Source organism: Solanum verrucosum, unplaced genomic scaffold (genome assembly GCF_900185275.1).
Source record: "Solanum verrucosum unplaced genomic scaffold, falcon-dt-bn FXZP01000183.1, whole genome shotgun sequence".
NCBI lineage: Eukaryota > Viridiplantae > Streptophyta > Magnoliopsida > Solanales > Solanaceae > Solanum > Solanum verrucosum.
Window position 1 is genome coordinate 4,005,564 of NW_026020430.1, and position 24,545 is coordinate 4,030,108.

The following is a 24,545-nucleotide window of genomic DNA, read 5'->3' on the forward strand; positions in this document are numbered from 1 at the left end:
TCAAATTCTATATTATTCTTATACATGAATAACTTACCTCCTCTCAATTATTAAACATAAATATAACTTATATAAAATTATCACTAAATACAATTTCTGTGAAATTTAGTAGGGAATAATTGAGCTCCGAATCAAGTAAGGTAGGTGATTATTTGCTGGAGAAGTGGACAAAGATTAATAAGGAAAAATATCTTCTGTAATCGGCATATAAAAGTTTACCCTTCTATCCCCAAATAGTATTTTATTACTCTTTATCTTTTCTTCTCTCATTTCATAAACCCTAGTTAGTGCAGTCGATGGCCGGTACGTACGGTTACGAAGGCGGCGGATCTGCTCCGCCACCAAGTGGCGGAGGAGGCGGCGGGTATGGATCGGGCGGTGGAGGATATGGTGCTTCAGGTGGTGGTTACGGAGGCAGTGGTAGAGGTGGTGGTGGTGGTGGTCGAGGAGGTGGAGGATATGGTGGTGGTTCCCATAATCGAGGTATTTATTTGAATTATTACACTATGCCTGTAGTTTGAATGAGTTTTAATTCATATGTGGCTCTATTTACAGGAGGTGGCGGTGGATACCAAGGAGGAGATCGTGGAGGTGGCGGTGGATACCAAGGAGGAGATCGTGGGGGTGGCGGTGGATACCAAGGAGGAGATCGTGGAGGTGGTGGTGGATACCAAGGAGGAGATCGTGGAGGTAGCGGTGGATACCAGGGAGGAGATCGTGGAGGTCGCGGCGGCGGTCGTGGTGGAGGAAGTGGTAAGGAAGGTGATTGGCGTTGCCCTAACCCAAGGTAATATTCTCACATCCTTCTCGTGGATATCCAGGTCATGATAAATTATCCTTACTCATTTCTCCCCCTAATACCTTTAAACCTTGTGAGACTCCTACTTAATTCCGTAAGAGCAAAAAAGTGTTATATTTGCTTCTACTCTTGAACCTAAGCCAATCGATAGCGAGGCAGTGTTTGTTTGTGCAATCTCATTAAGCTGAAACAGAAGTTAATTTTTGGAAAATCATGTTATCTTTTCACTAGAAATATATGATTTCCTATTTCATAACTTGTATGAAATCCTGCTACTGAATTGTCCAGTCATTTTGCTCAAGATAACCAGTGTTTCCGTGTGCAGGTTCGCTAAGAAATTTATGTTTAGTCTTACTTTTTAGTTGGGTTAACCTTACACCTTTGTATAACCCTGAACAATTCTTGGATTTTGTCAACTCTCTTGTATTATGAAAGGGTCTATTTCTGCCTTCCTACTTCTGTAAATCTTGCACCCCTGGATGCTTAGTTATTTTATTAGTACACTGCTATTTCATAAAAAAAAAGAAAATTTATTTTGATTCTCCTTGCCTTTGTCCTTCTAATTTTAATAGTGCGTCTATCCTATCAATTCGACAAGATGTTAGTTCAGTGCGGTGGTTGTTCAAGGTTATGTCTTCTGGGTTTCATTTCCTAATATTTCATTTAACATATGTTACTGTGATTGTTACCATTTCTTGTCAATTGTTATTAATTCTGGCATGTCTGGGTGTAGTTGTGGAAATTTGAACTTTGCTAGAAGAGTTGAATGTAACAAATGTGGTGCTCCTTCACCTGCTGGTTCTGATGATCGTGGTGGCAGAGGTGGTAGCAGTTATAACAGAGGTGGAAGTGATGGCGGCTATGGAAATAGTCGAGGGGGAAGAGGTGACAGCTATGAAAGCAGAAATGCTGGAGGTGGTAGAACTGGTTCTTATGGTGGTAGTCAGGGAAGAGATGGTGGTGGTTATGCTCAAGGTCCTCCTCATGCTCCTCCATCTTATGGGGCAGCTGATAGCAACTATCCACCACCTTCTAATACTTATGGTGGAAACCCTGATGTAGTTCCCCCGCCTGCGAGTTATGTTGGTGGACCTGCATCTTATCCCCCTTCGTATGGTGCCCCTGGTGGCTATGGTGGGGATGCACCAGCTGATGCCCGTGGGGGTGGACGGGGTGGCCCGCCGGGTGGATATGATGGGGGATATGGCGGTGGTGCCCGGAATACAGGAGGAGGTTATGGTAGTTCTCCAGCTGAGGCTCCGGTAAAGGTCAAGCAATGCGATGAGAATTGTGGAGATCTCTGTGACAACGCAAGAATATATATCTCAAATTTGCCTCCTGATGTGACCGTCGAAGAACTTAGAGAACTTTTTGGGAGCATTGGACAAGTAATATGCAGATTTCTTTCGGTTATGATTCTCAGTATCAGATTCATTCTGTATTGTAGCATTTACGTTGTTTTTCTCTAACTTCACTTGAACCCTTGCTGTGTTAAATGTGGTATTGATGCCTGAGCTTAGACAAAAGGACGACCAAATACCTGCTATTATGATCTACTTGATTTTGCAGACCATTTAAATATTGCCATTGATTTGTGATAATGAAGTAGTTTACTTTTGTGACTTTCTCTTACCATATATATACCAGGATTAGTGCTCAAGTTGTTTCTTTTTTAATGTGTAGGTGGCAAGAATCAAGCAAAAACGAGGATACAAAGACCAGTGGCCTTGGAGCATAAAGCTATACACCGACGAACAGGGAAATAACAAAGGAGATGCAGTTCTGTCATACGAAGATCCTTCTGCAGCTCATTCTGCCGGCGGCTTTTTCAATAGTACTAACTAGACCCAAATTTATTCAATTGAGTTTATGCAGTATATAATTTACATGCTGACCATAAATATAATCATCATCAGATCATGACTTCAGAGGTTACAAAATCACTGTAGCAATGGCTGAAAAGTCTGCACCAAAGCCGCCTCCAGCATTTGGTTCTGGGTGAGCCTTCTTAAATTACTGCACACTCTTTCTATTCCATTGCATATTACATCCAGTTGTGCTACAATTCACAGTTTATATTAACTCACAACATGTCTTAGTGGTTGTGCTGTGGAATGTATACAGAGTTAGCAAGTGTGTTTTACTATATAGTGGACGTATGGTTATTTTTACAAAATCTCTGGAGTTTTGGTTGTTTACTATGCACAGATGAGCAGAGCTGTTCTTGCATCTAATGTTAACTGTAATTGTTGTGTCAAATTTCATACTGAATTTGCATGCCTAAAATTCATGCTTGATGTTTACCTCAGGTGTGTATATTGAAGTTTAATTTCAATAATTATTTTTCAGTAATTTGTTAACATCATTGATACATTGATTTGTTCCCAGAGTAAAGTAAATTGAGCAATTAATATTTCATTTCTATAACTTGGTACTACATTTGTCCTTTTTGAGGTGCATGGGAACCAGCTTAATCTTAATTGTGTTGCTTCACTACTGAACATTTTTGCTTTATCCTGTAAAAATATATTTATCAGCATCATCTATGTATATATCAATGTAAAACTGTAAAGTTACATGTATCAAATAATTTCATAGTGCTTTCAAGAATAAGTGTTTTTTATTTTTTTTGTGTGTTAATCTGTTTTAATTTTTTTTTTAGTGCTTTTAATTGTTTGTCCACCTTTGCTACTTGAAAATCCACCTACTGATTGACACCCTATGCATTCTTCCTGCCCTATATTCTTTCTATTGCCATTTCGAACTGTATATAACTATATATATTTTAATGGCTCAAGGTATAGAAAATTGTTTTATCTATTGGATTGAATGAAGAATATGTTGTTTCTTTTATATTATATAGTTCCTTTGGGTTAATGGTATATTTGGCTGGCTTTATTTAAGCTGAGGGTATATCGGAAACCACCTCTCTATCTCTACGAGATAGGGGTAAGGTCTGCGTACAGTCTACTACCCTCCCCAGACCCCACTTGTTGTTATTTGTTGGGTTAAAGGTATAAATGGGGTGGGGATGTTTTGTGTATTCTGAACTTCTGAGTCCCTGTGCTAATTTGGAGAGTTAATATATCTCTTATGCTCAAGTCTCTCTTTACTTTGACAGCCGTGGCGGTCGAGGAGGTTATGGTGGCGGGCGCAGGGATAACTACAGAGACGGTGGAGGTTCTGGCCCAGATAGACAGTCTCATGGTGGAAACCGTTCACGTCCTTATTGAGTTCCAGTCAAGCATTTTATGTACTAAAATTTGTGGTGGGAGGGGTTTTTAATTAGTTCCATTTCAAGATATACTCTCTGTGACTTAAAAGAGGTAGGCTGTTCACTTACTTTCACTTGAGCAATATCCACCTTTTCTCCTTTCTTTCTGCTACTTGGGGTTGCGGAAGGGGTGAGTTTTTTCTAGTTCAGAACCTTTTTTGATATGTTGAATGTTTTGATAGAGGCGATTGGATATTCTGCAAATTGCTGCTAAGGTAGGTGAAATATTCAGGTGAGTGTTACTACTGTGGAAAACCGATTACTCTGGAATGATGTTTGGTCTCTTTAGGTGATTTTGCTTGCATGTTGGAAATGCTAGCATCTCTGCATTAGACCTTGTATAATGAATTTGTTTCCTATATGATGTTGCTGTTAATTACTTGAACTGTTTTCTGTTACTGTGTATCTGCTAGTTCAGTTTCTCTTCCATAGAAGAATGTTGAGACAAGTCTCTTGTACTTCCGCATTTTTCAGCACAAATGGCGGAGTACAATGGTGAAATACCTGCTAATTTATTTGTAGGGATTAATTGTTGGATCAGAAAAAAGACAAACGATCACACAGCTAAACAAATCATGATGATTGTGTTGCATACAATTTGAGAAAACAAGACAGTATATTGATTCTTTGGTCCGAGCGCTTGCAAGTTGGTTTCAATCAATTTACAGGAAATAGTATTAGCGTCCAATTCTTTCGTCGTTCTAAATAAAATTGCGGGTGGCAATAAGGAGTTACTTTTTTGGTGCATGCATGGAATTGCTTGAAATTTTATTTTGGTACTTTTGCAGGTTTTTTGTATCCCTTTTTAGCCATGTGTCTGTTTTTATCATTTTCTAATTTGGTATTTGCAAATTAGTACCTTCTAGTGGATAGTAGGACATTCTAGTTGTATGACCTTGACTTATTCTATTCTTCATACTATTCAGTCAATTAGCATTTAGCCAATGTTTTTAACCTTTAATAATCCGTAAGAAGGTATTGAGAACACTTTTGCTGTACTGAAAAATGATTTATAAGCTAAACACTAATCAGAGATTGTTTTCCTACAACCCGAAGGCGCTGTTCTGCTATCCCTGTGTTATGACTGAGATTCATCGATCTAAATGATATTTTTATTGAGGAGTTGGGGATTGGATGTCAGGTGTGAAGAAAGGTCTTTTGATTTCTCATAAGTTACCATGAAAATAAGATTTTGATGATTTTATCAACTCCTGAAGGAAGACGGTAGACAATGTTGTGCAATTCGTGATAATACCCGACATGGTGTATCAGATGTTTCATTTAAAGTGCAGCAATACCAGCAGAAATTTCTCGCTGTCGAAGACTGATGATAAAAATGGTGGTATTACAGTGGTCACATTTTATTTCAGTTTGTTGGTCTAAGCTACAATTTGAGCTGTTTTTTCCTTGAAATGAAACGGGTCGGGTCAATTCGAACCAAATAATCATCATAAGACAGTCCAAACAGCAAGTATACTTTTAACAAGTAGGTTTGAGGAGTGCTGATCTGAGGTGGAAAGATTGTTTTTGATGACATAAAAGTAGTAGTAGTAGTATAAAAAAAATAAGCAATGAAAGTTAAGAAGGCAAGACAAATTACTAAAGGAAGCAGAGCATACTAAAAAGGAATACTAAACTATAACAAAAATACATGCAAACGGAATAAGGTAGACGTAGTATTCGAAAGCTTGCATCGACACTGAGTTGCGATCCCACGTTGGGCTGGAAACGGCTATTCACCCAAATTCATATTTTAAAAAAGAAAACACACGAATGTAAAACATATAATAGATATTAAAATAAAATAAAATTCTACACATATATACCATGTATAAGTTTTATAAAAGGTCTCCATAATTAGATTTAAAATTAGTAAATTTAAAATTCCAATATTTTTCATCTTACTATGTGGACTTCTTCTAAAGCTAAGGATGTCAGCTTTTACAATCTCTATTTCCCACACTCAACTTGTAAAATCTAGTAACGGAGTTAGAAATTTGACGGAGGGTATACAAATTTTCCTCATTGTAAAAAGAATATTAAAATCATATATATATATATATTTATAGTAGCGAATATTTAATCTGTTTGTATACACATAATTTTCTAGGGAGGGTGTGCACCCAGCCACCCTTGGCTCTCCCCCATGTCCTAAACAAGTTAAAAATAACAAGATTGAAACAATTTGTTTTAAGAAAATAAAAAGAAAAAGAGAGAAACAGGACCATTGAAAATTAGGAGTGTGTTTAGTAGGAAAGTAATCCAAAAAAGTAGGCTAATATTACGGATATTTGTTCAATTATCCACATTTCTATCTAGCAAATTCAACTTATTTTGATTTTGTAACATTCTAAACTAATTGTTTCACCAAAATTTTCTTCCATTTTTTCTTGTTTAATCAACAAAAATGGCAAGAAGAAAAGTTTCAGCTTGGGCTGGATTTGTACAAGGGCGTCATCGTCAAGAATTAATTGTATGCCAATTTTCAGATATGACAAATTCAAAGGGATGTATTTGGTCTGGTGGTAACCCTTTTGCTTTTAGTTTACCACTTGTGTTGGCCCAATTGATTTTCATTTTCTTTGTTACAAGAATTACTTTTTCCCTCATTCAACCTCTTAAACAAAGTATGGTCAGTGCACAACTTATTGTAAGCTTCTTTTTTCTCACAATTTTATTTTTATTTTACTTGTGTTGTAAAATTCATGCTTACCAAGTAGTTTCAGGATTTGAATTTTACGAGTTGAACAACTAAATATAATACCCTTTTCCGGTCATTTCTAAACATGTCTCTTTACCCCCCTCTTTAATTGAAATTTTCCAACTTGACATGCTTAAGACCACAAAGACATTTTGGTACATTTTACCTATCTTTAATTTAAGATGCACCATTCAAAAGTTTTTAAACTCCATGCCAAATCAAAACTAGACAAACAAATTGAAAAAAAGGGATTATAATGTCTGGTTTTGTATGGAAAATGTGGGGTTTAACTGAAATTCTTGTCCCAAAATTCATGCTATCATCATTGTTACAAGTGGATTCATGATTTAAATTTGATGACTTCAAGAACTAAACCTGATACCTTTTTAAAATGTGTTCGTAATGTTTTATTTCTTGAAGTTATACTAATTTGTCACATGTGTATATTTATGTTTTGTATCGAAAATACTAGATTTAGTTGAACTTGTTGTTTATAGGCTGTTGCATAAATCCGCCTCTGATTATACCTAATAATTCTATTGCTTGTAGAGCTAAGGTTTTAACTTGATGAGTTTAATCTTTAAAGTTTGTAGCATTATTGAACACATTATACTTTTGAAACTATGGGTTAGAATTCGATGTTTGTTGAAATTCTAGTGATTTTTTTTTACGTATATATGTGTGTTTTCGTGTCTAGAATGTTGGTTTCAGTTGAAGCTGTTGTTTATACACCTCTGATCACATGTGTTGCAAAATTTATACTATCATTATTGTTGATCTAGAACAGGCAGGCATTATCATGGGGAGATCAGGCTTTGGTCGGATCCGTGCGTATTCGGCCTTAATATTTCGACCAGAAGGCAGAATGGTACTACAGACAATCTCAGATGTTGGTTTCATGTTTCATGTTTTTGTTCTTGGAGTTCAAGTAGATCCAACAATGCTGAGAAGAGCAGGGAGAAACGCGGTTCTAATAGGTGTTTCATCTTTTGTTATGCCTTTTGCACTTGGAGGATTAGCCTGTTACGTATTACCTCATTTGACTGTCATAGATGACGCGACAGCGCATTTCCTGCCTTTGTTATCTGTAATTAACTCTGCTTCATTCTTTCCTGTGATCACTAGCCTTCTTAGTGATCTTAAGATTCTAAATTCGGAAATTGGTCGAATAGCTACATTAGCCTCCTTGGTTAATGACGGTTGTATATATGCTGCTTCCATACTTTTAACAACAATAGATGCATCATCAAGTTATTCAAAGTGGAATGGAGTAATGGCCATTGCATGGATAGGCACATTCCTGATAGTAATCGTGTTTGCTGTAAGGCCATTGGTGAAACATATTGCTAGGACTATACCGGAAAGAGGGGCTATGAAGGAAAGCCATTTTCTAATGATAGCTGTGCTAGCTCTCCTCTGTGGATTTGTGTCCCAGTCTATTGGACAGCCTCCTGCTGTTGGTACTTTTATTTTGGGAGTAGTGGTGCCAGAGGGACCGCCTTTGGGCTCATCGATGGTCTACAAGATCGATTCTTTTTGTACTGGATTGCTGCTTCCTGCTAAGTTTGCTATCAGTGGGTTGACATTGGACATATTCTCCCTAGGAAGAGGAAAGAGTCTTTTAGGCGTAGAAGCAGTGATCCTATTGGGTTATTTAGGTAAGTTTGCTGGCACTCTTGTTTCAGCTGTTCACTTTGCTGTTTCCTTCCAAGATGCAGTACCTCTTGCTCTCATCATGTGTTGCAAAGGAATTATCGAGGCATCCTTTTATATCGGCTTAAAGGATACTGGAGTACGCAACCTATCTCCTCTCTTTTCTATGGCTATGTATAAACTCTGTATTTTTTCTTTATCTGCTATATCATGTACCTGTTAGTAGTCCCACTGTTATACTGTCACTGCTATTCACTAATAGTAAACAAGTTATTTACATGTCTCGTATTTGGTTTATCTACAGGCAATAACAAGTGAAGCATATGCGCTTTTGTTAATCACAATGTTGGTCATAACAGGAATTGTGAGACCTTTAATTTGGTACCTCTATGATCCATCGAGAAGGTACTTAGGCTACAGAACAAATAGTATACAACATTTGGATCCGACCAGTGAGCTTTGGGTACAAGTGTGTATTCACAACGAAGATAATGTCCCGAGCTTAGTCAATCTTCTTGATGTGTCCAATCCATCTAGAAGGAGACCGATTGCAGTGTTCGTTCTTAATCTAATGGAGCTCAAAGGCAGCGCAGCTGCTTTACTGGTGCCAACTCATAATAGAAAAGGCAAACCGAAACTCAAGTCTCTGCCTAGCAGAACTGAACATATATCTAATGCATTCAACATTCTCGCGCATAGAAATCATGGTTCTATGGTTGTTCAACACTTCACCTCCATTGTTCCGTATGCCACTATGCACGATGACATATGTACAATCGCGGTGGACAAAGGTGTCAATATTGTGATCATCCCATTCCATAAGCAGTGGGCTATTGATGGAACAGTAGGAGCCAATTTCCCTGCAATTAGGATGGTGAACCAACAGGTACTCCATAAAGCACCTTGCTCAGTTGGGATCCTAGTTGATCGGGGACAATTAGCCGATAACACACAAATCTTGTTTGGCCATTCTCTTTTCCGCATCACAATGCTTTACTTAGGTGGTCCTGATGATGATGAGGCACTCGCCTATTGCTGCAGGATGCTAGGGCATCCCCACATCACCATGAGTCTTGTCTGGCTCAAACATTCGAGTGACAATATCGAGAAGAGTATGGAGTCACATATGATACAATGGTTCAAGGCTAATAATGTGGATGCAGGGAGAGTGAGTTACAAAGAAGAAGTGGTGAATGATGCAGTGGGGACAACTCAGGTTCTTCGTTCACTCGAGGACAGTTGTGATCTTTGTATAGTTGGTAGAGACCACGAACAGTCCGAGTTAACACTAGGGATCAATGAATGGATCGAGTGTCCAGAACTAGGATTTATCGGAGACATGTTAGCTACTTCGGATTATAGTTTTTCATTGCTCGTTGTGCAACAAACACCACCCGGGACCGAGTTTATAAACATCCAGCCACTGCAGCCTGTTGCTAGCAGTTTTTATTCTGGTTCAGGTAAATATAGTCAGCATTCTGCTTCAGGTAAATATAGTCAGCATTCTGGTTATGGCCCTTTTGGGTAGCAACTGAAGTTGTTTTCCTCTTTGATCAATGCCAAGAATGTAGAAAATAGGTTAAAAGGATGCACAGTAAAAAAAAAAAAAAAGGGTCCTGTGTATTGTAAATTTTGTCAAAATTGTATGTAGAAATTAGCAAGCACAAAGTTCAGTTTTACTTTTATGTATAATGGAAGTAGTCACTATTGAACTTGTTGCAAAAGGTTACTACTTGCCTTATGTTATCTGATAGTGCGTGTGACAACTAGAAATTCACCATTCTAAAGAGTCTCGAGTTTCCCATAGAAAACATGTGGTTCAACAATTTTAACATTTAAGCAGAGTTTTGGTTATATCTATCTTACACACCGTTCTGTTCTCAAGGCTTGAATTCAAGACTTGTGATCATGAATCGAGGAATCCGAATCATTCTATAATACCTGGTCTTTCTCCTTTTACATTTTCTTGGAGAAAAAAATGCTGCAAATGTGAGCAGTTGTACGATTAACAGATGTAATATTTTCCCTAATTTACTTTGGGTAGTTAGTTGACAGGCTGCCTAACCCATATAATGAAAGTGAAGTTCCACATTTTAATAATTGAGGGATTAACTGAATCTAGTAAAGCTTGTTAACCACTTCCTTGATCGTACTTAAGCTTAGTGTGAAGTTGTTTGGGTTAGCAATGGTACAATTACTTGACAAAATTTCACTTTTTAAGCTTAATTATGATAATTAAGTATTTAGTTGCACACATGTCATGCTAATATTTGCACTTGTTCCTTGGACTAGTATATACCTTATCATGATCAATATTTTTATCGAAAAAAATAGGTTCAAGTTATTAACGTATAGTAATTACTAATAATAAGATTATACTAGCCATTTATAGTTTTTTAAGTTTTGATCTAAATGTATTTTCATATGTTTTTATGAAAATACATGTCTCGTCTTTATTTGTTAGGTAAGTATCCTTTTAGTCCACCAAAACCAACCCCAAAATTCAACCTTAGTTTACTTTGTTTTACTTCAATCACTTGAAAATTAATAAACTTGAGTTCTAAATTAATGATTTATATCTATTAAATATTTTTAAAAACAAATATAAAATTTGAGTCAAAATTACTAATTTGGTTGAACTCGTACCATCAACTCCTACTTGGACAATGCATTTCAAGAACTTATATGAATTTGAATGCCGACACTTCCTATGAGAAGCCACGAGAACAACATATTCAGTATAATTCTAAAAACGAGATCTAAATAGATAGAAAGAATATTTTCGATAGCCTTCAACTCAAGAAGAAATGCACATTTGGGTTATGTTGTTATAGCAACTGGAGCCATATGCTCGCATGTAATTGGTTTACCTTCTTCAATGTTTGGCCAACAAACAGCCCATTCATACTTAAATTAGATGTTTCAATTGTCTTTATCATGCTAATAAAATAATTCAACTAGATATATATATATAAGATTAATCTAGTTAGAGCTATTAATATGGGTTGGCCCACCCCATCCGGGCTAACCCATACAAGCTTTGAAATTTGACGGGTCAGGTCGGGCTAGCCCATTTTTTGTGTGGGCCAGAAAATGGTCTACCCAACCCACAAGTACGTGGGCTACGGGCTTATCAGGCCAGTCCTCTTTTCGTAAAAAAATATTTTTATAATTTTTTAAATTAAATTATAATTTAAAAATATTATCATAAATATCGACAAGATAATATTACATGGTGTTAGTATTACTACTTGTTAATCAAATCCACAAATAAAATTATCTTTATAATATTTATTAAGTTTGATTTAAAGTAAAAGCATAAATATTTAAATAAAAATATTAACCTAATTATTTTCCAATGATCATAATAAAACATAAAAACTATGACAATATTCCATAGGCTACGGCCTATGTACGTAGTGATTCCTATAAATTTTAATGAATTTTTATTTTATGTAATACATATTTTATAAATATAATTTGTATTTAAATTGTAATATTTTAAACTTTAAACTGATTTTGAGTTTAGACTCTTGTTATTTTTAATACTCTATTTTATTTTTTAATTAATTTTTATTTGGCCCACGGGCCGGCCCTATCCATATTTCTCAAGCCCCACAAATCGGCAGACTTATTCAGGCCGGGCTAAAAAGCCCTTTTCTTAAATGGACTCCAAAAATCGTAGTCCAACCCTATCAAATCACGAGTTAGGTCAGACCGGCCCAACGGACCTAGCTCATATTGACGGCTCTAAATCTAGTCTTGAATAAAGTTCCATTATCCCAATTAATTTCGAACGAGTTTAACTTCTTTATTGTAATTGTTATGCTATCAAATAACTTAAACATAACTACATAAAAAATTTAATCGTCCGTTAAAATTTAAAAGTGATATTAATACTGAAAAATAGGACGAGTTTCTTGTTATAACTTGTTAAAATACACAAATACACCAATTCTATTTCAATTTCATCGACCATTTTCTTCTTATTAAATCTTAGTTTCAACCATGTTGACATATTAAATAACAGCAAGATTAGAAATTGAAGAAGATATTGTGAGAAAATTTTGACAATTCAAAAGAAAAATAGAAAGGCGAAACCGTTATTAACTGAATAGTCAAAAATTACTTACTGATTTCAGACACCATAGTCTTATATTTTAATTAGATTAAGAATTAAATTGCAAGTGGTTGCACCAAATCCACCATATAGTTGGACTAATTTGCCTAAAACTTTCCTAAATCTTTTTTTGACTTTAAACTAATCTTTTTTTTAAAGAATAAACAAAATTTATGATTCCCTCCTTGTAACCTTATAAATAGACATCTTCATTAAGACCTCTAATAAAGCATTACAATTTTAAAGCTTTTTACTAAAGCAAATGCACAAAAACATAGAAATGAAGACTTATATAAGTTGTCTCATTGTGGTTATATTATCACTACTATCTTCTTTTGCTAATGCAGAATCTCACAAACATGATTTTACTGTGAGTATACATTTACCTTTTTAAATATAATTTAGAAAAATTATCCAACATTGTCATGAATTTTTTATTTATTTTTGGACAGGTTCAACAAACTAGGGTAACTAGGCTATGCAGAACCAAGAATATAATTACAGTGAATGGACAATTTCCAGGGCCAACCTTGACAGTTCGAAACGGAGATACAGTGGTTGTTACTGTTGTTAATAGAGCCAGTTACAATGTTACTATCCATTGGTAATTACCTTATAAGTGACAAGTATTTTTTTGCATGTCAATGTATAGAACTTAAACTGTTGTAAATTTTTCATGCAGGCATGGAATTCGTCAAATGCGAACACCATGGGCTGATGGGCCTGAGTATGTAACACAATGCCCAATAAGACCAGGAGGATCTTACACATATAGATTTACTATTGAAAACCAAGAGGGTACATTGTGGTGGCATGCTCACAGCAAATGGCTAAGAGCTACTGTTTATGGTGCATTAGTTATTTTACCTAAACAGGGTTCTAATTTTCCTTTTTCACTGCCCCAGAAAGATTTTCCTGTTATTCTTGGTAATGCTTCTTTCTCTTTCTCTTTTCGATTTAACTTATATACTCTGACAGACAGTGAGAACACACTAATTTTATTACACTCCGAATTCGATATGATTATATGTTTTTCATTTTGTATAGGGGAATGGTGGAACAGAGACATTATTGCAGTACAAAGACAAGCACAATTTACTGGAGCAGCTCCTAATAATTCTGATGCATATACTATTAATGGTCAACCTGGTGACCTGTATAGATGCTCTACACAAGGTCCTTACTACATAAAAGAAAATGAAACATCACTGATTAACCTTATATACACTGACGGTGTAAATAATGACTAATTCAGGATTTTAATGCAGGTACTGTGAAGTACTCGGTGAATCCCGGAGAATCTATTCTCCTGAGGGTGATCAACGCTGCACTCAATCAACAACTTTTTTTCTCAGTTGCAAACCACATGCTCACTGTTGTGGGTATTGATGCTACTTACAACAAGCCTTTTACAACTAATGTCATTATGGTTGGACCTGGACAAACAACTAATGTAATTCTCACTGCTAATCAGTCCCCTCGCCGATACTACATGGCCGCTCGTGCCTATGCCACAGTCGGAAATGGGCAATTTGATAACACTACTACCACTGCCATCCTTGAGTACAAAAATCTGAACTCGGGCGCGAATTCAAGGCCTTCATTGCCTCAACTTCCAGCCTTTAATGATACAGCCACAGCCACTGCTTTCGCTAACCGATTGAGGGGCGTTCCTAACAATAATAGAGTTCCCAATCAGATTGATGAGAACTTGTTTTTCACTGTTGGACTAGGCTTAGTGAACTGCACCCGTGGCCCTAGATGTCAAGGGCCTAATAATACGCGATTTACAGCTAGCATGAACAACATTTCATTTGTTTTACCTAGAAGAACTTCATTGCTCCAGGCCTATTACCAAAACATTCCAGGGATTTATACATTGGACTTTCCACGTGTTCCACCGGTTCAATTTGATTACACGGGCAATGTTTCAAGAGGACTCTGGCAACCAAGATTTGGAACAAAGTTGTACAAGCTCAAGTTTGGTTCTAATGTACAAATTGTGTTGCAAGATACTGCTATCTTCTCTACAGAGGACCATCCTATACATCTTCACGGATACCATTTTTGGGTCGTTGGACAAGGTTTTGGTAACTTCAATGCTCAAACTGATACTGCTAACTTTAACTTGAATGATCCGCCTGTCAGGAACACAATCGATGTTCCTGTTGGTGGATGGGCAGTCATCCGTTTCGTGGCTGATAATCCAGGTAAAGAACCTGATTTCATCATTAAAAATGTTCAAGTTTTCAAATTTTATACCTGTTTCGATAATTTGATTGATTTGTTGCAGGGGTTTGGTTGTTCCATTGCCACATTGATTCTCATTTGGCATGGGGCCTAGCTATGGCATTCATCGTCGAAAATGGAATAGGAGAGAAACAGACAATGGAACCACCTCCACCAGATCTACCACAATGCTAAAAATATATAGTGAATGTTAGATTCAGAAGAATCATATGTTTTGCAATTATAGCAAATTGTCCTTGTTATGTTTTTATCCTAAAATTAAGCAGTTATTAGTGTGTCTATTTGATGTTTCCCCTAAGTGTGAGCCATCAGGATTTACCCTTGGCTTTATTGAGTTTGAAATTCATTAGTCTATGATATATGTTTGACTTCATATATTATATATAGTAATCACAATCTTGGTTTCTGTCAGCATCATACAAAAGTACTCAACAGTTTTATTGTCATCACATATCTTTGTTTCTTAAGAATATTTTTGAAGTGACAGCGACAACATATAACTAAACCTTAAAGCTAGAACACGGCATCTACCTAACCTAAGACGTTTTCCAAGACTAATTAACTCCCTTTGCAACAGGTCAATTGACTGAATTACTTAATCTGTTGACATTTGTTCACATGATGCTCGTTGTTTAATCTGATTTGTTATCGATTTCATCACTAAACTAGCCAATAAGTCCTCAATGAGATGACTAAAAAAAGATGGAATTAATTTAACTTCTTGACCAAAAACTTGAAGTCCTTCTTCTCTATGGTTCTTAATAACTTGTGATCTCCAAGTCCCCTACCATTTCTACACAACTTTGGAAAATGGCTTGGAATGCAGTATAAGTTCAAATCTAATAGCAAGAAACTAAAAAAATCCTACCGTTAACTTCAAAGGAATATCATATCTCAATTCTCAAAAACTCGAACTTTAGACGTCTCATTAAAGCCAAATGATCCAACTAAATATCCTACCACCTCCTGATTTCTCTTCTTTTTCTTTTTTCTTGTTGTAGGCTAGAAGATAAAATATTTTCCCGAGTTAATGGTGAAAAAAACACCTAATGTATCACAGTTTATCGAGTTTAATATCAGTTGTGTGAGTTTCCCACTTGAACAATCACCAACCAACGATTTATCAAAACACAGTGAACTATCCATTGTTCCCTTTTCCTACTTGAAATATCACCATATCGTTCAGATAGGAAACTCACACACATGATAGTTTAAATATGAAACTTGAAAACCGACATACTTTATGTGTGTTTTTGACCCTTTCACTCTATTTTCCCTGAGTATTTATTAGGAAAAATATTATATCTGTTATCTTACAACTACCTCATATGGACAGGTAAATGTGGACGACAGGAGTATTAGTCACTTTTAGCTGTTTTTTGAGGCATGGTCAAGTAGGAGTTTGGTCGTACGTATTGAATACTAACTAACGGAACTTTACACAAACCGCAACAAAACAATTAAATAACCTATTCAACTAGCTGTATTTTTTAAAAAACTAACCAGACACAGTTCTGTGAAATACTATCTTTGTCCCAATTTATGTGACACAGTTGAATTTGAATTTGAATACTGACACTTACTATTAGAAGAAATGCTCATTCGGATTGTGCTGTTTCTAGTAATTGGTTTATCTTCTTCATTGTTTGGAACAAACTTTCCCCTTCATACTTAAATTAGATGTTTTAATTGTCTTATAATGCTAATGAAAAGGAAGATTAACCATCTTCACATATAAAAATACAAGAAGATTTTACCTAGAAATGGAAGATAAAAGTAAATAAGAGATACTGAAGAAACATTGAAAATTTAATAGAAAAAGAAACAGAGAAACCGTTTTAATAACTAAATTTACTGATTTACAAGAGAGACACAACAAAGTTACATTATAATTGCAAGTGGTTGTACCAAATCCACCATTTAGTTGGACTAAGTTGCCTAAAACTTTCCAAAATCCCTGTTTGACTTTAAACTAATCTACCTCCTAATCCTTGTTATTCCATCCTTGTAACATTATAAATAGACAACTCCATCAAGTCCTCTAATCATTGCATTAACACTTCATTAATCCTCTAATCAAAGCATTACAACTTTCAAGCATTGGCTCAAACAAATGCAAAAAAGAAGAGAAATGGATACTTGTATAAGTTGTCTCATTGTGGTTATACTATCACTACTCTCTACTTTTGCTAACGCAGAATTTCATTACTATGAATTTATTGTAAGTATACATTCACCTTTTCTTTTTATAACTTAAGAAAAAAATTTCCAACATTGTCCTGAAACACTTTTTTTTTTAACAGGTTCAAGAAACTAGTGTAACTAGGCTATGCAGAACCAAGAATATAATTACAGTGAATGGACAATTCCCAGGGCCAACCTTGACAGTTCGAAATGGAGATACATTGTTTGTTACTGTTGTTAATAGAGCTCGTTACAACGTTACCATCCATTGGTAATTACCTTATAAGCGACAAGTATTTTTTTGCATGTCAATGTATAGAACTTAAACTGTTGTAAATTTTTCATGCAGGCATGGAATTCGTCAAATGCGAACACCATGGGCTGATGGGCCTGAGTATGTAACACAATGCCCAATAAGACCAGGAGGATCTTACACATATAGATTTACTATTGAAAACCAAGAGGGTACATTGTGGTGGCATGCTCACAGCAAATGGCTTAGAGCTACTGTTTATGGTGCATTAGTTATTTTACCTAAACAGGGTTCTAATTTTCCTTTTTCACTGCCCCAGAAAGATTTTCCTGTTCTTCTTGGTAATCCTTCTTTCTCTTTATCTTTTCGGTTTAATTTATATACACTGACAGTGAAAAAACACGTTTTGTACTATTTTTGTTTCACTCCGAATTCGTTATGACTATATATGTTTTTATTTTGTATAGGAGAATGGTGGAACAGAGACATTATTGCAGTACAAAGACAAGCACAATTTACTGGAGCAGCTCCTAATAATTCTGATGCATATACTATTAATGGTCAACCTGGTGACCTGTATAGATGCTCTACACAAGGTCCTCACTACATAAAAGAAAATGAAACATAACCGATTTAACTTATATACACTGATAGTGTAAATAATCCGTGAAACGACTAATTCAGAATTGTAATGCAGGTACTGTGAAATACTCGGTGAACCCGGGAGAATCAGTTCTCCTGAGGGTGATCAACGCTGCACTCAATCAACAACTTTTCTTCTCAGTTGCAAACCACATGCTCACAGTTGTGGGTATTGATGCTACTTACAACAAGCCTTTTACAACTAATGTCATTATGGTTGGACCTGGACAAACAACTAATGTAATTCTCACTGCTAATCAGGCCCCTGGCCGATACTATATGGCAGCTCGTGCCTATGCCACAGTCAGAAATGGGCAATTTGATAACACCACTACCACTGCCATACTTGAGTACACAAATGTCAACTCGGGGGCGAATTCAAGGCCTTTATTGCCTCAACTTCCAGCCTTCAATGATACAGCCACTGCAACTGCTTTCGCTAACCAATTGAGGAGCATCCCTAGCAATAATAGAGTTCCCAATCAGATTGATGAGAACTTATTTTTCACTGTTGGACTAGGCTTAGTGAATTGCACCCCTGGCCCTAGATGTCAAGGGCCTAATAATACGCGATTTGCTGCTAGCATGAACAACATTTCATTTGTTTTTCCTAGAACAACTTCATTGCTCCAGGCCTATTACCAAAACATTCCAGGGATTTACACATTGGACTTCCCACCTGTTCCACCGGTGCAATTTGACTACACGGGTAATGTTTCACGAGGACTTTGGCAACCAAGATTTGGAACAAAGCTGTACAAGCTCAAGTTTGGTTCTAATGTACAAATTGTGTTGCAAGATACTGCTATTTTTTCAACAGAGGATCACCCTATACATCTTCACGGATATCATTTTTGGGTCGTTGGACTAGGTTTTGGTAACTTCAATCCTCAAATTGATTCTACTAACTTTAACTTGATCGATCCGCCTGTCAGGAACACAATCGATGTTCCTGTTGGTGGATGGGCAGTCATCCGTTTCGTGGCTGATAATCCAGGTAAAGAACCTGATTTCATCACTAGAAATATTTTTGTTTGAAAATTATGTACCTGTTTTGAGAATTTGATTGACTTATGTGATATGTTGCAGGAGTTTGGTTGTTCCATTGCCACATTGATTCTCATTTGGCATGGGGCCTAGGTATGGCATTCATCGTCGAAAATGGAATAGGAGAGAAACAGACAATGGAACCACCTCCACCAGATCTACCACAATGCTAATATGTTTAAATTGTAGCAAATTGTCTTAAAATTAAGCAGTTCTTAGTGTATCTGTTTGTTGTTTTCTCAAGTGTGAGCCATCAGGCTTTCATTTGTCTATGATTAATGTTCAAGTACCAACCAAGAAAAGAATTTTACTTGACAATGTATGTACTAGTCACAATCTTGGATTCTGTCAGCATCAGATAGAAGTATTGAACAGTTAACGTTTTCACTTCCTTCCAAATGAAAGAAAGCAAACATTATGTATTAAGACATTAGTGAATGAGTTTGATGCCAAGGGTGTGGTCTTGCTCTGTGGTCATTCTGGTCTAATTTTGTTCCACACTTTGGCTCAAGAGCACATGCTGATCCTCCTAGCTCAAGGAGGCATCTAATGTTTTTGTTCTCTAGGTATGTGCACTGTTTGCATGCGTAGGGTTGAGCACACTGAATTAAAATTCACCAAGCTTCGAAGTTTTTTCATTACTATTGCCAACTGAAATTGGTTTCATCCTTGTTTGGATACATTAAACATGCCACATTATTTTTCCATATGTAATAAAAAGTAAAAGGATCTCCATATGCTGCCCAAAACAAGTGTTCCCACATACAACCAAAGACATGCCACATTATTTTTCCATCTGTTTATCATTCAGGATGGCATAAAAAGTGGCCAACTGATCATAAAATAATCAAAAGTTAACACCACTAAACCTATATAACTTTATGTCAAGTAATGTAGATGACCAATATGCCTACACTATGTCATTAAGATCCATTTTCTAGCATCAAAATTGATATGCTAAGAATTGAGGGCTCTGCTACTAGATCTACAGCTTCCACCAGAAGCAAGGTGGAAACAGAAAGTACATAATTGTCCTTTGAGTGACCTAAAGTACCTTGTCAGAGAAAGGGACAAATGCATTGCTGAAGTAGGTGATAATGAGTTGTGAATATGTTATGTCAATAGAGAGAACTTGAGGTTCGCGTTCCGCACAACAGCTAGCAGATAGGAACCATATCACATTAGATAAGAGGTCCTGCATTTCATCCCAAGAGTGTGCTAGCAAGAGGGACTACCTTAGGAAATGTATAATTAGCTATCTAACTTCTTCTCCATTTTTAAGAAAGAACAAACCCACATCACATATAACAATTCCCTATTATTACACCCACATAAAATAGCAATAAGCTAAAAGATGTCATAGTTAGTGAGACATATCTGGGAGATTAATACAGTTTTCCGCAGGTACAAAAGTTTATTTCAAAGATATATTGCAAGTTCTTCAATAAATTCAAGAATTTCAAAACCTACAAGATTCAAATACACCAAGATCACAACACATCTAATTAACAACAGGACATAATAGCTCTACAAAGCAGTCAATAAAAAGAGCTCATTCCCTTTTCTTGCGCAGTTTCTATAGAGCGCACATAATTGTTTTCAAAGGAAGACATTTATTCAGAAAACTACTTTATCCATGAAACATAACAAGACCTTGGCCACACTGATTAGAAGTCAATACTTGTTCACAATACATAAAGAGTCCAAATAATAAAGAAAATAACACTAACTAACCAGAAAATTAAATCTATCTCTTAAACTCATTTATATTCAAAGGTAGGTGGGCTAGGAGCATCAAAGCTCTCTAAAACCTGGGTCTTGCTACCACCGCTTGATGCTGTCTCCTCTTTCTTTCCACCTCCAAAAAGCCCTCCAAACCAGGATGTCGAGGAAGAAGAGGATGGCGCTGAAGATTCTGTCATCATACCATCAATACTTACTGGAGCTTGACCAGGAAGCTGCCCCATTGGTTGACCAGGCAGCTGCCCAGGTGGATATCCAGGCACCCCAGGGACATTTGGTAGTGGCTCATCCATGGGTGGGAAATTCTGGGGTGCACTCATGACTTTATTTAACATGATTCCAGCTCCCTCTATCAATGCAAGTAAAACTCCACCAAACATTGCTGATCTAGAAGCAGCACCTAGTCCCTGCCGCATCTGTAGAAAGCCACCAGTTGCTGCACCAGCAATAATTGAGTTCCAAGGATCTTCTTTCTGCCGGAGATAAACCATTGTACAATCAAAGGTGGAAAATAGGCCACCCCACACAGCAAAACTACCACCAATACGAGGAGCATTCATGCGCACTGCCTGTGTACCACCAATCAAGCGCTCACCTTTTGGCGAGTTGTAAATGCCTTTTAAGAAGTGGAAGGCTGAACCTCCAACAGCACCCATACCAAATGCTCCGCCAACATCATCAAGTATACGGTCAGGGCAAGGTTCACGAGAGGTCTCTGGTGTTCCCATTGTAGCAGGGGACAAGCACTAACTAGGAGGAAAAAGGGCTAAAAGGGGATGACACCAACCAAGCAGACTTGCTTTTACTTTCCAAGGAAGTGATTGGTTTAATTTAATGAATTCACCTGCATCAAAACAGTCTCATCAAACTGCACCATCAAGGGGCTGTAAAGTGAAAATCACAATTAACATTGAAAACAACAAAACCACTAACATGAACACAAACTTTGCATTCAACACTGAAAACAAAGAACTACTTTTTCCCTACAGCTCTTAGAATAAAAACCCAGCTCAAGTAACAAAGTAAACTCAGGTTATATATAAGGTAACTATTTTTTTTAATCATGGAAGGAGGTCAATAACTTCCTCTCAGCTACTTACAACTTGCCCGTTTCTTATAAAGCAAAGTTTTTTCACCATAAGGATTAATCTATAGTTTTTTTTAATAATATTTGGACCGGACAACTTAGCTTCAAATCACTCTTAAGACAGATATGTTAACAGCAGCAAATATTTGAGCAAACTAAAGAAGCCACGCTATAAACATTAATAGACTAACTTAGATAATAATCAATAGGTTTTTTGAAACTTGAAACAAATGGCATTTTGATGATAACACCTTGCGCACCTTGACCCTGCTCAAAGAGATTAACTAATCATTGTTTCTCTCTTTACTCCACTTTCTCTAGTGTCCTTTTACCAAACTACCAAAGAATTCAGAAACCATATAGACTAGGAACTTAGGGTTGTTTGGTATGGGCAGTGGGATAGACAAAGTTATCCCATGGGCTTTTCTTCATCCAAAAGAAGTTATCCCATGGGCTTAGTTGTTCCACTGTATATATGGGGTTTCTTATCCCATCATTGTTGTATAAATGGTGGGATAAATAATCCCGAGACTAATTAATACCCCTAACCAAACGGGGGATAAAATGAATCCTTATCCCTCATACCAAATGACCCCTTAGGAGTACAGGAAAAACCCATCAGAAAACTAGTACAAAAAGACAGGCACCATGACCCAGTTTCAGCAATACCATAAAATAGAACTGAGCATAAATGACAACTAGAAAACATTTTTCACAATGCAACAGTAATTCAAACCAGATAGAACGTCAACATTGACACAACAAAACCAATCACAGATTTCATACATGTAGACCAGAGAAACGAGCTAGTTCAGATATTACCAAATGTAAGCCAGGTAACAATGGGAACTAGAGCGCTAACACAAAAAAACACTGATTGAAAAAGAGTTATAATCACTGCCATAAAATCCCCAAATCAAAAAGGGTTTAAACCCTAGCTAAACCACTCCAAACACTTCAATAGCTCCCAAAATCATAACAGTCCACATGAGAATTAGAACATTAACACATAATGCAATAGCAATTAGAGAGAAAGCAAAAACATCTCAAGAAAGCAGTGACCCCTAAAAAAATTAAGCGAGAAACAACTCAAGAAAACAGTGACCCATCAAAAATTAAGCAAAAAACATCTCAAGAAAACAGTGACCCATAAAAAATTAAGCAAAATACATCTCAAGAAAACAGTGACCCATCAAAAATTAAAAAGCAAAAACATCTCAAGAAAACAGTGACCCAAAAAAAATTAACCAACAATCTATCGAATTACCAAGCAGGACAACGTTATAAACAAAGAATTAAGTGTATCCATGAACAGGTACAAGACTTTTGGAACCAAAAAGGAAGAAACCCAAGATACCTAGAAACCCTAGAAATCTAATTGTGAATATACATATACATATATAGCAGTGTAATGTAGAGTTGCACAGATTTACTTACATGGGATACAGGAGAGAAAACAAAAACTTGTTGAAGAAGACAAGACTGTTGTACTTGTTCCGCTTCGACCAAATTTAGGTTTCGGGCTTCATGTATTTTCCATAGGTTTATATTCAATTGTCTTTTGTTTCTTTGTTTTTATTATTGTTCATCTTCACAAAAAAAAGGGAATAAACTGGAAAATAAATACTTAAGTAATTGGTCTTGTGTTTTATTATCTCCTCAAATAAAAAACAATATCAATATAAAATTATTTTTCACCTAGTAGTAAATGTGAGTCGTCAGCTCTTTGTATACATCATCCTTCATTCTTATGGATTAAATAATTTCGTGAAATAGTTGAATCATGGATACATGGGTGTTCGCTGTCCACGATTACACGAGAAATTCATTGAGCTTTATCAAAAAAAATTGTAACAAGATTTTTATAGATAAACATGCAGATAAATTATTATCGAAATCTCCAAAGAATAATGACCCACAAATTGATTTAAACATTGAGGAGCCGTGGGAAGGGGGGGGGTTACTTCCTCCCCCTCTTTGTGTGTCTCCCTCCTATTTCCGTTGTGCGCTCATCTACGTGATGACTTATTAACGAACTGCTAAGTAAAAAATCCCCAAGAAATATTAAACGATAGTTTACCTTTCGCAGCTTTTTAAAACAAAAATCACTCTTGGCAACCTATATCTTGATTCTCACATCGAAAATAACATAGTGAAATACAATCATTAGTATGAAATGCAAAATCTTGTGAACCGTTGAATCTTTGAACGTAAATTGCTCCTAAAACTTAAATCGAGGGCACATTACATAACTCATCCAACCACACCACATCCAAAAATTGGATCGTGATAATGTCAATATTTGATTTTAGTATTAAACTCTTTGTCATTGACATTGGCATAAAATATACATAAATGCCAAGTCTTTCTAAACTACTACATAAAGCCTTTTCATGGACACATAATTCTGCATGAGTTACTACATAAATGCCAAGTCTTTCTAATCCTCAAATTTCTAACAATTATAATAGAGTCAATAGAATGTTTTGGATATACAAAACCAAGAACATATGGCCTGTGCAAGCTAAGATGGCAACAAATTAGAAAGAAATTATTACTGATCGACGACTATGTCTAAATGAACTTCAGCAGCACTAACATAAATCTATAGGAATCAGTATCTAGTGATACTATTCTGGATCATGTTGATAAATTTAGAAGCAGCAGATAGGAAACAACATTTGTTGTAGACATGATTACTTTCGTGTTTATGCTTTAGTGGCACCAATGTGAAATTTTGTTTAACCAGCAGTAAGCTAAGTATCTGGACTGAGTGATTGATATTTACCTTG

At 36.2% G+C, this 24,545-nt stretch overlaps 4 protein-coding genes across 6 annotated transcripts; 3 read left to right on the forward strand and 1 right to left on the reverse strand.

Moving 5' to 3' along the window:
• Positions 1–251: 251 nt before the first annotated feature.
• Positions 252–4,341, forward strand: LOC125807621 (transcription initiation factor TFIID subunit 15b). Its single transcript, XM_049487357.1, has 6 exons — positions 252–483; positions 556–787; positions 1,533–2,187; positions 2,483–2,633; positions 2,716–2,797; positions 3,921–4,341. Exons 1-6 carry the CDS (start codon positions 297–299, stop codon positions 4,030–4,032), a joined length of 1,419 nt encoding a protein of 472 aa, XP_049343314.1. The 5' UTR covers positions 252–296; the 3' UTR covers positions 4,033–4,341.
• A 2,122-nt stretch (positions 4,342–6,463) lies between these two features.
• On the forward strand, positions 6,464–10,011 carry LOC125807557 (cation/H(+) antiporter 14). The gene is made up of 3 exons (XM_049487291.1): positions 6,464–6,723; positions 7,562–8,566; positions 8,732–10,011. The coding sequence occupies exons 1-3, from the start codon at positions 6,481–6,483 to the stop codon at positions 9,953–9,955; spliced, it is 2,472 nt and encodes an 823-aa protein (XP_049343248.1). The 5' UTR covers positions 6,464–6,480; the 3' UTR covers positions 9,956–10,011.
• Positions 10,012–12,791: 2,780 nt separating this feature from the next.
• LOC125807566 (laccase-3-like) lies at positions 12,792–19,175 on the forward strand. Of its 3 annotated transcripts, none has more exons than XM_049487303.1 (6): positions 12,792–12,917; positions 17,101–17,252; positions 17,331–17,575; positions 17,702–17,830; positions 17,932–18,873; positions 18,966–19,175. In XM_049487303.1, the coding sequence occupies exons 1-6, from the start codon at positions 12,810–12,812 to the stop codon at positions 19,094–19,096; spliced, it is 1,707 nt and encodes a 568-aa protein (XP_049343260.1). In that variant the 5' UTR covers positions 12,792–12,809; the 3' UTR covers positions 19,097–19,175. The 3 variants fall into 3 exon arrangements, with proteins under 3 accessions (XP_049343260.1, XP_049343259.1, XP_049343261.1); XM_049487302.1 differs by lacking the exons at positions 17,101–17,252; positions 17,331–17,575; positions 17,702–17,830; positions 17,932–18,873; positions 18,966–19,175 and adding exons at positions 13,000–13,151; positions 13,230–13,474; positions 13,595–13,723; positions 13,816–14,757; positions 14,841–15,193; XM_049487304.1 differs by lacking the exon at positions 12,792–12,917 and adding an exon at positions 16,929–17,018 and having other exon boundaries at positions 18,966–19,167.
• A 1,341-nt stretch (positions 19,176–20,516) lies between these two features.
• Positions 20,517–22,195, reverse strand: LOC125807599 (mitochondrial import inner membrane translocase subunit TIM17-2-like). Its single transcript, XM_049487336.1, has one exon. It carries the CDS (start codon positions 21,392–21,394, stop codon positions 20,684–20,686), a length of 711 nt encoding a protein of 236 aa, XP_049343293.1. The 5' UTR covers positions 21,395–22,195; the 3' UTR covers positions 20,517–20,683.
• Between the last annotated feature and the right edge of the window lie 2,350 nt (positions 22,196–24,545).

Bases quoted from the DNA above. Each gene is read 5' to 3' on its own strand.
- LOC125807599 (XM_049487336.1), bottom strand. From the start codon at position 21,394: ATGGGAACACCAGAGACCTCTCGTGAACCTTGCCCTGACCGTATACTT.
- LOC125807557 (XM_049487291.1), top strand. From the start codon at position 6,481: ATGGCAAGAAGAAAAGTTTCAGCTTGGGCTGGATTTGTACAAGGGCGT. The intron at 6,724-7,561 runs GTAAGCTTCTTT...GATCTAGAACAG, and splicing joins TGGTCAGTGCACAACTTATT to GCAGGCATTATCATGGGGAG. The intron at 8,567-8,731 runs GTACGCAACCTA...GTTTATCTACAG, and splicing joins TCGGCTTAAAGGATACTGGA to GCAATAACAAGTGAAGCATA.
- LOC125807621 (XM_049487357.1), top strand. From the start codon at position 297: ATGGCCGGTACGTACGGTTACGAAGGCGGCGGATCTGCTCCGCCACCA. The intron at 484-555 runs GTATTTATTTGA...CTCTATTTACAG, and splicing joins TGGTGGTTCCCATAATCGAG to GAGGTGGCGGTGGATACCAA. The intron at 2,188-2,482 runs GTAATATGCAGA...TTTAATGTGTAG, and splicing joins TTTTTGGGAGCATTGGACAA to GTGGCAAGAATCAAGCAAAA.
- LOC125807566 (XM_049487303.1), top strand. From the start codon at position 12,810: ATGCACAAAAACATAGAAATGAAGACTTATATAAGTTGTCTCATTGTG. The intron at 12,918-17,100 runs GTGAGTATACAT...TTTTTTTAACAG, and splicing joins CTCACAAACATGATTTTACT to GTTCAAGAAACTAGTGTAAC. The intron at 18,874-18,965 runs GTAAAGAACCTG...GATATGTTGCAG, and splicing joins TTTCGTGGCTGATAATCCAG to GAGTTTGGTTGTTCCATTGC.